This window comes from Cyprinodon tularosa, unplaced genomic scaffold, assembly GCF_016077235.1.
Source record: "Cyprinodon tularosa strain WSP-4 unplaced genomic scaffold, ASM1607723v1 ctg167, whole genome shotgun sequence".
In the NCBI taxonomy this organism is placed as follows: Eukaryota; Metazoa; Chordata; class Actinopteri; order Cyprinodontiformes; family Cyprinodontidae; genus Cyprinodon; species Cyprinodon tularosa.
The window spans coordinates 1,232,496-1,245,507 of NW_024038504.1; the positions used below are offsets into that span (position 1 = coordinate 1,232,496).

The 13,012-nt window shown below is 37.1% G+C and overlaps 1 protein-coding gene across 9 annotated transcripts in view; it reads left to right on the forward strand.

Annotated features, from left to right (window-relative positions):
• The window catches only part of elavl4 (ELAV like neuron-specific RNA binding protein 4), a 99,677-nt gene that overhangs the window by 16,518 nt on the left and 70,147 nt on the right, over positions 1–13,012 (forward strand). The window contains exon 1 of one of the 9 annotated variants that reach the window (XM_038281100.1): positions 2,121–2,412. The exons of 7 other annotated variants lie outside the window; for them this stretch is intronic. In XM_038281100.1, coding sequence (XP_038137028.1) covers positions 2,389–2,412 — 24 coding nt within the window. In that variant the 5' untranslated portion in view covers positions 2,121–2,388. Of the gene's footprint in view, positions 1–2,120; positions 2,413–13,012 lie in introns of those variants that run through there. One more of the 9 variants, XM_038281098.1, reaches the window with a different exon arrangement.

Sequence of the window (13,012 nt, forward strand, 5' to 3'; positions counted from 1 at the left end):
TGTGACTTAACAAATACAGTATAAATCCAAGCAACATCTGAGATAAAATAGCACAGGTCCAAGCAACTAGGCACTTCATCATCTGCATAAATATTAACCATGTGGTGACAGTTTACAATAAGGGCACACAATAAGAAAATCGTTTTTCGCTGCTCTCTTCCACATATCACTCCCATAAACCTTTACTCTCATCTCAGGGCGCCACAACCCTTTGCATACCTACTCAGCCAATCACAGGGTGTTGTTGAAAAGGTAGACTAGTGTGTCCTGGTGTTTGTTTTTACAGTAGTGTGTGGCAGGGCTTAAAGGACGGCCTAAAGCTTGTTTTCCCTCGATTTATTGGTCCTGTCCTTGGCTTGTTTATGCTTTTGTTTAAAAACTGTTCTTTTCTCCTATGCGCAATCAGTCGGGTGGTTGATTATGGTCATAGTGAGTAGGAACCACTTTTATTTTCACATGTTTGTCCTTCATTAGGATTTTAGCACTGCTTTACTTTCATGGTAAAGACACAGATCCTCCTGCAGCAAGAGCTTATGTATTATACCATGTGGTTTGTTTTTAATCCATAAAAATTCTCTCCCATTAACCATCTTAAGTCGTCGGTAGTTTTGTTTATTTCGTACATATCCTTTTTTAGATGGTGGTGCAAAGGGTTTGCAAACGGGTGCATTTCGTCTGCATTTGCAACACTCCTTTTCACATTCACTTCGCTTTAAACAATGGATTAGGTTAGGTTCAGATAACAATAGATTTTGACCCTGAAAGAAAGAAAAAAAAAGTATATATATATATATATATATACATCCTTTGGATCTGCAACTGCACTTTCTGGACTACCATGTTCTGCAATCTTTTGCTCCAACACACACTGGATCAAATGAACCATTAATTACCAGGCCTTTGCAAACCGGTTTAACAGGCCAAATTCATCCGTTTGATTCGGGTGTGCTGGAGCAGAAACGCTTCCAAAAGCTGAGTAATCTGTCTTATTCCAGAAGTCTTTTTGGACCAAAACCTAAAAAAAATAACTAAGTTTTTTAGTTTACTTAGTTAACGTTTATACATAAGATTTTTGCGTTTGTCATTATAGTGTGAGGACATGGCTACCCTGTAGTCTATATTTATTGGCGATATTACCTCACTGGATAACAATTGTAACGCAGATGTTTTAAAAAAAAAAATGTTAATTTAGATTGGGAAAATAGCATGATTGTTAGTAATCAATTTATCCTTATCTAACTTTATGTGCTCATTATGGTTTGCCACTTTTAAGAATCTATCACTTTATAGTTATACAACAGCAACAGCCTAACAGTTCTGAAATTATAAGTTTTGAAGTGGAAATGGGAAGGAACAAAATGGCTCTGCATGGGTACGAAATAAAGTTACATCTGAATCAGATTGGGTTTTAAGTTGGAGAAGAAAAATCACTTTAAATATCAGTTTATCATGCATAGTTTAGATTAACATCTATATGGGCTATTACATATCTGAACAAGTGAAACAAGTAATAAAATATAAAGCAAACATCCTAATATACTTTACTGTAAAAAAAAAAAGAGAATTAATTTATTTCATAAAAGTCTTTGTTTTCAAGAGACAAGGAGTACAGCATAAAGAGATATGGTTTGTGCATGCGGTACTATAGAGGATTTAACATGCGCCCTGTAATAGCTAATTTATATACACTGTGCTGCACAGGCATCCTATTACCATAACGCCAGAGGCTGCAATCACTCCGCTTTGCTCTGCTCTGCTTTGCCCGGTTCACTCAAGCAGAGACTTCAGCTCCGATTGATTGCTTTGCTGTGATTCAAAGAGCCTTTTCTCTGCCAAAGCGGCCAGAGGTTGGCGTGTGCCGACGAAGGCTCGGAGCCAGCCAGAGAGCTAAGGTGTTAAAGCTGGCGGGAGGGGTCCATGACAAGCAACGCAGCCAGCCAATCATAGGCTTCTAGGGAGAGCTGCGGGAGCGAAGGGGTGGGCTCTGACCTTCCAGCTGAGCAGGCGACTGGGCGGGAGGTTGTAGGGAGGGATGGGTGTGGGGGCAAGGAGAGAGAGAGAGAGAGAGAGAGAGAGAGAGAGAGAGAGAGAGAGAGAGACTTGCTGCGGCTCAGTTCTTTCCTCCAGACTCATCTCATTCTCTTCACCATCTGCGGAAGAAGGCAATGTTTGCTCCGTACACCTCAACTGCGCAGTCTTCTACTGAGAGCTAAGATTTAGGGAGAAAAAAGGGAGGCAGGAAAGCAGGTGAAAAAAATAAAGAGGCAGTTTCATAGAAGACTGAGAAAGGGGGAGAGATAAACAGTGTAGGAGGGGGAGTTTCCTTTCTGAGGCGCTGGTGTAATTGAGGAGAGAGGGAACTGTGAGACAACGGCTGGCATCTCCCAAATGGAGTGGAATGGGTATAAGATGGTAAGAAAGGCTGCCTCTTTATTTGAGGCTTTCCTCTAATGCCAGGGTAGACTATATGTGTACATGTATTGCATTCTATACTGTGCCTCTGCTTCTTTCAAAGCCAGTGCGGTGGCACAGTTCAACTATTTCATATGCAGCATGTGGGGTTCATACTTGTGGCGTAGAGGGTTGCAGCAGGGGGTTTGTCTCCACATTCCGGAGGCAGAACATTTTGATGATAGGAGTTGTGTGGGTGCATGCGTAGAAGGATGGGAAACTGGAGACTGGAGAAAAAAGGAAAGGATTTATTAGACTAGAGAGCAGTATATTTTATGTGAAAACCAGCTCTGTAGTGTTGACCCCCTGCTTTGCTGCCTTAAAAATCTGCAGCAAGAATGATTTTCCCCGCAGCATGGTTGACTTTACATTTTTAAATGCTGGATTCATTTAAACTTTCAAATTACTGCATGCAAGTTGCATGTGCATGCTGCACTGCTAATAAGTACGGGAGTGTCCTCACAGTAGGACCATGCTTGCCATGCAGGTGAAGGCAGATGAAACAGAGATGCTTGAAGTTTAACCATACATGAAAGCATCATAGAAGCATGTACATATTTCTTTTTTTTCTTCTTTTTTTAAGTGCTGGGAAATGCCTTTTCCTGAAGCATTATGATTTTTTTGAGATGTTAAATTGTTTTGCTTGATTAATAGACAGTAGGCATGGGTACCACAACCTAACAGTATCAATATTTGTTCACCAAAATTACTAAACAAATGTATAGTAAATGATTTGATTGGTTTGGCTTCAAACAAAACAAGTAAAGAATATAATATAGTTGTATAAATGATATATAACTTATATCAGTATAGTTTTTATTCTGTAATAATTCAATATGTTTTTTAATCACAAAAATATAAACCTGCTAATAAATTAGCAAGTAGTTTATTTAATATAAACGCTTATAGTAAAGTGTTTTCTAACTTTTTGTTGGCCTTTTATGAATATAGCAACACTGGGAGCATAACAGGTTGACATTCGCAGTTTTTTTAGCCTTATTGTACCTGCAAGCCTATTACCTTAAGAAGAATGATGGGTGGTGACCGCGTAGTAACACACCTGACATATTTCCTATCGATGAGGAAAAAATGTTGCAGCCTTCTCTTAGCCTGCTGACCAGAAGTGTGCAGCAACAGGTGTGGGAGGGACAGCACTTCATTACTCTACGCTCATTTCAGCTAGAGAAAATTCAGCACCTTTTTAATGCCTCTCATTTAAAGTACTATTTGAAACCTTTTGTTGTCAGTTTTAACACTTTTGCATACCTTTATACTGCTAACGAAGCTGTGACCACTGAGAAGTAGCAGCATGGAGACTCATGATGTTATATTAGCTTTACTTAGCATCCTCAATCTTGCTGTAATACTAGTTTATTCAGCAATAAAGTCACTCTTTCACTAATTAATTAGCAGGCATTTATCCTCCTGTTCTGTAATAATCATCCTTATTTCTTTCTGAATGGAGTCAATGATATCTCCTTTTTTTACTGAATGTGTATCTACAGTATTTGTTTTCATGATATGTGGCTACATGTTACACTTAATAATGATGTTTGTACTCATGTAACTTTTAGAGAAATGCATTCAATATGCTAACTGAAATGAAGGCGATTCCTTTCGTGGCTGATTTACTCATGAAACATTGAGGCGTTCAGATTTATGCTGGTGTAGGCAGTAATACATGACTGATGTAAGGAGACTGTATAATGTGTAGGCTGTATGTATAGATCACACTGGTAGAATTTTGCTATATTTGACAGAAATAAATGTCAAAGCCCAACAGAGAGCAAGAGCCGAATAGGTTGTAAAAAAAAAATATCAAACACTCATTATCATTAAATGTTTTGATGAGTGTGCATCAGGAAGATTTATAGGACCCAGAGGTACATGTGTATGAATTACTTATTTATTTATTTATTTATTTATTTATTTATTTATTAATAATTATTCAAATGTATACACCCTCAGGCATGTGCTCCAAGGTAACACATCAGAACTAATGGGGTGGGTGTGTTAGGAATGTGTAGCTCCTGTTGACTAACTGTGTGCTACAGAGTGATTTACATTTTACTTCCCATAAGAAAAGCATGAAACAAGATTGCAGTAGACAGACTAGTGTTTTATTTTAAGTTTTTTTTTAAGGTTTTGTAAAGTATTAATTTCAGCAAGAGCAGTAAAGTCATTTTTAAACACAATGAAGAATGATGGATGGAAAAATACCACACAAAACTAACAGGGCTGTAAAGTACATAGCTTTAAAACATGACTTATTGTGCTGTATTTTTCATTAGAAATATACAAGCTTAAGATTGAGATTATATAACTTTTGATAGAGCAGCTCTCATGATTGCATTTTTGAATTAACTTTTAATTTACTGCGTCCAAATTAAGAACAATCGCTGTAGGTTGGAGCCCTGCTTCAGTCTACCTCCTTTAAACTACATACATTTTCTCTTTTAAGTCATGATACTAAAAAAAAAATTTAGTTTTCAATAGATTAGTTCAAAATAGCAATCTTCAGATCTCAACAGAAACAAGAAATCAGTGTCACCAGGTAAACAGTGGTGCCACCACGGGATGGCCAGGGGTAAATGGCATGTACTTATATAGCGCCTTTTTTTAAGTCAGGAGACTTGACCAAAGCGCTTTACACTACATTCATTCACACATTCATGCACACACTGATGGTGGCAAGCTACATTGTAGCCACAGCTGCCCTGGGGCTCACTGACAGAAGCGGGGCTGCCATACACTGGCGCCACCGGGCCCTCTGACCACCATCAGTAGACAATGCAGGTGAAGTGTCATTCCCAAGGACACAACGACAAGGGGTGGCCATGGCCACTGTAAATTGTAGTAGCATGAGTTTATCATTTTATCCCATTATGCACAGCCAGCGACATAACATAAAAAACAAAGATCACACAATAAACCAAGATATGAGTAGGGCTTTACTTATTATTTATGATTTCAACAGGCAGGTTTACCAAAATAGTAGATTGAAATCCTGAAATTATGGCTTTTACTTTCAGTGTGCCACCCCAAGATTTTTAGTGGCCGCATCTGGGCACTAGAAATCTTGGGGTTATGAAACATTTGTGGAGGCGCCACTGCTGGTAAAAGCATCATCGGTGCATCTCTATGTTTTATGTCTGTGTTATTAGTTTTCCGTGTGTGTGTGTGTAACCACAGACGTTTATCCATATGCAGAGTGACATGGTTAACTAGAAACTGATTACATCCAATGCCAGTTCACATTATGAAAGCAAAATGTGGAGATGTTTAATAATGATGCAGACAAGCAGCTACTTCCTAGTCTTTGTTATTCTCTCTATATGCCAAACACTCTCTAAAGTTTACAGTGTACACATTCATGTTAAACATGGCATAAACAAAGCCAGGAATTGTTTTCTTCAAGCTTGTCTTTTTATGATGATCCTCAAAATGATTATCTAATTGATTTTTTTTTCTATTTATATGCTGGGGTATTAAATACAGGTCACAGATCTGTTGGAAAATCTACAATCCTTAGAATGAAAACATGCAAGACATAGGCAACCCACTCACATACACTACACTACATGCAGACTTCATACAAAAGTACTCTATTTAAGACTTAGACCCAAGGCTGTTTTTATAGCCTTTGGGTTAAGGCTGTTGCCCCTCTATTCAATACTGATGACATTTAAGAATACAGCTTAAGTCATATAAGTCTAAAATACAAGAATACCTTGTTTTACTTCTTCTAATTTCTACATGTTAGTTTTAAAACTTAATCACTCAGAGAATAAAAGCAGTAAATCTTCTTTGTCACCTTGTCAAGCCTCTTATAACAATTCTTAGAAACTATCAGTTAATGTAGACCAGCACCCTGCTTTCAAATTCTAATGTCAAGATTAGAAACTCATATTTAACTTTAAGCCCATTCACTCAGCCGACATAAAACCTGTTTAGCCAATTCATTTATAATCCTTAAAAAAAAGGAAAAGATTAGAAGTGCCATATATTTAAGACAAAATTGGACTTTTCTATCAATTGTAGTTAATGCACAACAGAAAGAGAGCAATCAAGATAATGTTTCATCAACATGCAGAATAGTTGTCGTCCTGACCTTGACTAAGTGCATCTCAGACAATGACAAGAGGTAAACAGCCTCTTTTAGTAGTTGTCTGCTTTGAGTTAAGAGCTTAGATGGGCTCAAATGGTCACACTGGCTATGTTTGTGTCCTTTGTTTTTCTAGTATTATTTATGCGGTTGTCACACTCTAAAAACCCTCACTGCAGCTCTATGCAGATGACAGTCAATTTGTTTGAAGAAGATATCAGAGCTGACGCGTCCGGGCAACTTATTGTACAGAGCTTTAAAGCGGATTGAAGATAGCAGTGATAATGAGGACTGTGTTATTTAGCCAGACTAGGGGTGTAATATGGAAGACAAAGATGCACTAGAATGAACAGAAATCTTGCATCTTCTTCAGTTTAAAATTCAGAAATGTGATTATTTTTTTTACTACAGTGATGACAATATATTTCTCCATGAGGATGTTTGTCCTGCACACACATCATTATTTAAAGTTGTCTTGTCAATTAATGCATGGATTAAATCAGTACTAGAATATAAAGCCAGATCTATTTCCTTATTTATTTAGATATGTAGAATAATGTAGCATAGGAAGGTTAATTAGTAGTGTGTGATTGTTCTGTTTTTTAAATCTAACCTCTAAAATTAGTAAAATAAAAAAATAAAAAAAAGACAGATCCACTGATTATTTCCCCTTTTCTCTCACTTAAAGCAAGCTTTGGTTAATTTTATGAACACTTAATGCCTATCAGTGTTTTACACAACAGTGTCAATGTAGATATTGCAAAATATTTTTTATCTTCAAATGTCTTTTCCACTTTCCTTCAAACAAAAGCACGATGGAAGCAGTTAATGAGCCCAAAGCCTGTTTGAATAAGACGTTGCTGTAAAAAAAAAAAAAAAAAAAAAATCTCCTGTCCCAATTAGCACGCCTTGGTTTTTAAATATTCCTTTTGTGCGAAGCCTAAACACACATGAAGACTCACAAAATGGTTATGTAAAAAATTTAATAGGCTTCCACAGTGATTTTCTTCATTTATTTAAAATGTTTTTTTTTTTTTACTGCTCTCTCTCCCTCTCTCTGTCTTCCTCGTTCTCTTTCAAAAATCTAAGAGGCACGGCGAGGCATTTTGCTGCAAGGGGAGCAGCATTCACAAATACTAGACCTAATTCCTTTGGCAGCAGCTCAAACTGCTACAGACAGACACATAATCAGCTGGGGAGTGTTAGTGCCTCAGCCCACTAGCAAACATAGGACCAAGCCCTTGTTGTGCAGAGCTTTTTTTTCAGAATGAATTTCTTGATGGAAAATATGATGGAAGGAATGTGTTTGTATGGCTTTGTTCATTCAAAAGCACATAAAGGAAGAGAAGCTGTGGCTTTCCTATCTACTTTCCCTCTCTATCTCCTATTTCACTTCACTCATCTCCTCTGTCTCCCCCTCCTCCTTCCAGCTCTCTTTCTAGCATCCTCGACTGTACCCTGCGCTTTTTGGTATTCATACAGATGTTTGGATTTGACTGGCAGTTTCTCCTGAGACTGTGCACAAGTGGCTGACTCCTCTCATCTGCATTTTGCATCCTTGGAAAAAGTAAAGGGGGGCGGGGGTGCAAAGCATCAGCAGGCAGACAGGAATTGTGTGCACAAGTACGAATTTGAGCACTGCTGTGCCGTTTCGCGTGATGGTTGGTGTTGGCAGCTTAACTGGCTCCAGCGCTGCCTCGTGATTTCTTAAAGGACGTTTCAAGGTCATGCTTTTGAGAGGTCCCCGCTGCCTTAGGACGTATTAAACATTTATATATTTCTGTAACTGGATAAATTATGAAATCAGCATGCAAGTGGACAAGCTACAAAATGGACAGATCCTGGTTGGCCTGGAAGTAAAGACTATGTCATTACATCTTCTCTATAGTATCAATCAGTGTTTTAGAACGCTGACCTTAACCATCTATGCTACTAGACTTACCAAGTTAAATAAACTTTCCAAAGTTAATCCATTTCTTCTGTCTAAATTCTGGGTTTTCCTAATTTTTGTCATTCTTTACTTTCTTTTGTGTGTCCACCTGTTTAATTCAGTTTATAGAGCACTTTTTCATAACACTTGTTCTGAGCTTTACTGAGTCAAATTAATCAAATCATACAGGCACATGGGTGCACGTTTTCTATCTGAGGAAACCCAGCAAAATGCATGGATACCTTCACGTGCAGGATTCACTCCTCCTCAATAAACATTTAGCAACTGTGGACAATCACTTGCAATGTGTGCTTAAGTCAACAGAAATGCCTCATCTGGAACATGTAAACACTCTTACTTTCATTCCTACTTTTATTTATTTTTTTCTATTTTTTCCATCTTTAAAGGTCCACATACTTTTTCCCCTCCATGTTTTTTAACCTTTCACTCTGTTTCTTCCAAAATCTATTTTTCTTCTTTTTTTACCCTCCTTGATTTCGAATCAACTTTAATAGACACGTTTCTGTGCACAAAATGGAATTTGACTTTAGCTTCTTATTAGTAGTATCCTATACAGAGAAAGAATGCTTAAAAGGGAAAAATGAATGAATATTTGGCAAATATATAGATACTTTAGTTATATTTTTTTTTATAATTTTTAGAATCATTTTTTGTAGGTTAAATTTAGAATTGAAAATTCACTTAGTTAAATGTAGGTGATTGTAACCTGTGAAGAACAGGGTTGAACAGAACAGGTTTATTCTTTCTCGCAAGAAGGAATTTGAATGAGGTCAAAAAATTAAGCTAATGAAGCATTAAAGGTTTTTATATCTTCGGATTTTGCTGCTATAACTATGATAGCTGATCATTTAAAGCCATTATTCCTTACCTGTGCACCCCAACCCTTTAAAAGGGGCACTTGAGATCTTAGAGGGTGAGGTGAGAGAGGCGAGGTGAGGCTGCTAACATGTTTGGCAAACCTACATCTGCCCTGTCCCAGGTTCATTTATGGATTTATAGTGATATAAAATGAAAAGTTTTGAGAGAAAAAAATAACTAATTAGAGTGAGCGCACCAAGCTTTACATCATTATATATAAAGTATGTATAAAACAATATGTTACTGATATCCTGTAATACACACAACAGCAGCAAAGTTTGCAAAGCCTGGGCTGTGGTTTATATGCATTTGTGCAGGTGCAAGGAGATGGTTTGTTCTTCATGATCCAGAAAGTGATGGACAGGAGGGAAATACCCTTGACAGGTTGCCAGTCAGATTTGCATCATGATTTAAGAGACTGCCTGCATCAGAAATGCAGTCTAATTTTACAAAGCCTGACTATTGCAAGTAGAGTTTAAAAAAACTCCAATGAGATGATTTTACATTTTTTTAGGCTAATAAAAAAAGTTATAGAACAAGTTCATAGAAAATGGTCACAATAAAGTTTTGTACAGACATATTACTGTAGATTATTTTTTCAATTAGTACCTGAGTTATTGTGACAATAAACTTAAATCCTGTAGGAGCTGCTGCCTCTTACAATCTGATAGATAGAAGGATGAGAGGGCTGATATTTTTAAAGAAATTGAAATTTCTAGAATTTTTTTTACAGCAACAGTAAACTGATTTACGGATTATTTTTGGCATCAAGTCGGCATCTTATTAATGCATCCATGTGTGTGCTAACATGTGTACAACACAGGGCGAGAACAATAGCGAGGAGGGGATCCACTGTATTTTCACAATGCAAAAAGCAGATCATAAGGATTTAAGATCAACAAGCACTGTACTAAAATTGCAATGTTGGAAAATGCAGAGACAAGCTGGAGTTTGTTGGATTTGCAAGTTTAAATAAGGGTTCTAATAAGTTTACTGTGTAGCTGTGTTTACCTGTTGCTTGAAGATTTTATAGACAAACCCAATTTGTCAATTTTGCTTATTAAGGCCTAATAATTCAAAAAAAAAATGATGTTCACAATTTTTACACAAACATCTTTACTTATATATTTAAAACTAAAAATAAATGGAAGAACATGAACAATAAAAGATAAAAAATAATAAAAATTTGATTTCCCTTTTACATTCGAAAGTCTGTTATTTTGCTGATGTGTTCAAATACTGCAAATTGGATTTGTGAAACAACTTGCAAAACTGAAACCTCTTTTTTTGTTTGTTTGCTTCTACATCTTTTCGGTTTTTTTCTGGCTCATTTCCTACCAGAAGCAAACTCTTGGTTTAATTAAAAATATATGACATTTAAATTTTCTTTGTTATATCAAATCTACTTTGAACTGGAATAAGCTACTTAAGTAATTTGTCTACTGGCACAAAACCTTCTAAAGTTTATGACTGCAACAGCAGTAGGAGGTTAATGGAAAGTCAAGCTATGGTCGATGGCTAATAAAGATGGTACCGCCCAGTATAAAGATCATAACACTGGAGTTGACTCAATTTGGAAATGGAAACCCTACTGCATACAAAACACCTCCTCTTTCCTGATACAGTACGTGATTAGGCTTGTTGTTGTAGTTTACAGAGAACAGGTAACATTAATGTTGGTAAATTTTTTGAGAGGAACGAGAAATATAATCAATCAGTTCATATCCTCTTCCAGTTGTGAGGATAGTGTTCCTTCCTACACAAGGAAATGTAGACTGAAATTCAGGAAACGTGATATCCAGTGCTTATCACCCCAGATAAACATCTCCAGCAGGCATGATCAGCACCTGTTAAATTGATATCGGAGGTAGGAGGACGAAAAGACAGGGACGGAGAAAATGAGAAAAATAAAGAGAAGTATTTTATCTCTCAAGGCTCTCGCTGTTAGACTCACACGCTGTTCTAGGATTATTTTATTGCAATCAGCCACCACCTTTTTATGTTGTCACCATGGCATGCGCCACAGTATATGAGCAGAGATAGCCTCCTGTGGGTATTTTCAATTACTCTGCACTATACAGCAACAGGGGGGATTTATCTGCTCATTTGACTACACGGCACTCTTAATGGTTTGGCCGGTCTGCCGCAGGCCTTGGCTGTTAGCCGTTCACTCCTACATCTTCTGCCTTTGTCTCTCAGTCTTTATGTTGCAGCAAAAGCAGTTTTCTCTGTGAGAATTGTGAATTGAGAAGGTCTATAACAATTGAAAATGGGAAAGTTAAACTGTAAATGGAATCTGAAATAACTTGTAACAAGTAGCTTTATAGCATTTTTAAGAGGATAGTTTGAAATAAAAATTATTTCTAAGATCACAGCGGTTCAATGCGTGGAAAAAGGCCATTCTTAGCCCTTGAAATTATTGTTATAAGGCCCACAACTACAGTTTAGAAATGGTGCGAATATGGTCCATCGCCACATGCTTTGGATGTAGATAGATGCTTTTAAAAAAGTTCTTCATCTGAGAAACAATGAAAGAGTAAATAGTAGGCACTAAAACTAAGTATGTCTTTCATCAACCCTGGTTTCGTTTTTTTTGGTTTTTGTTGATTTTAATTTCACAGGGAAAAAATCAAATTTCAGCTAATTTTTACTGCAAAGATGACTCAGAAAAACATGGCTGAATAATGTATTTTTATTGATAGTGAATCATACATATTTTTTGTTGCTTAGCTTACACAAAAATCTCAATAGACTAAGAAAATAGGAAACGATTGAAAACAAAATGTTCAAAAGCTTTGAGGAATTGTGGCTTTTAAAATGATGCAAACATGCAAAAACTTTTATGTAACAAATAATCCATAATCTGCAAATTTTTTTGTCTGTAAATATCAATGCAATGCATATTAGTCTATTGTTGATCAGACTGAAGCAAAAACAGGCTGTGTCTGAACATTTGCCCCAACCCCTAAATCCCTCAATCACTGTATACAGCAGGTACTATGTAGTGGACTTTATAGTGAACTCAGTTAACTGACCGTTCAAAGAGATTATCACTACTTTTCACCCCCAGTTGGTCATGTAACTCTGGCTCCAAGGCGTGGTGCCTGCGCCATCTTTGTTATTAGTTGCTGCTATCGGGGAGCGACAGCCTATGGCGACAGCGGGGCGCTGTGACAGCAAATCCCATAATGCTTTGCGAGGAGAGCTCTCCACGCAAAGCACTCCGAGATATATCTGCTTGTCTAGTGACCATGAATGATTACTACTTATCAAGGTGCGTTGTGGGAAAATTTCGAGTCCAATCCTTTTTCATCCACTAGACGTTCGTACACTCATCTAAAATGGCGTAACGTCTACATAGTGCCCTGTATAGTAATTTTGGCTACTTTTGAGAAGTTTTGGACTCAGCTGTTTAGAATGGATAGTTTTTAACGTCTGAGAAGTTATATTTGTATGCAAAGCTTTTATATTACTATGGGTTTGAGCTACAAGAAAAAGAAACCTGGAGGCTAATTAAATGGATTTCTGACTGAGCAACCCTGATCACTAACAGGCTGGTCAGAAACTCAAAAATCTTTTGGATCATTTAACGTCCCTTATCTAAGCACAATTACATTGCACTAGTAAACACAGGCTGTGGTACTTAC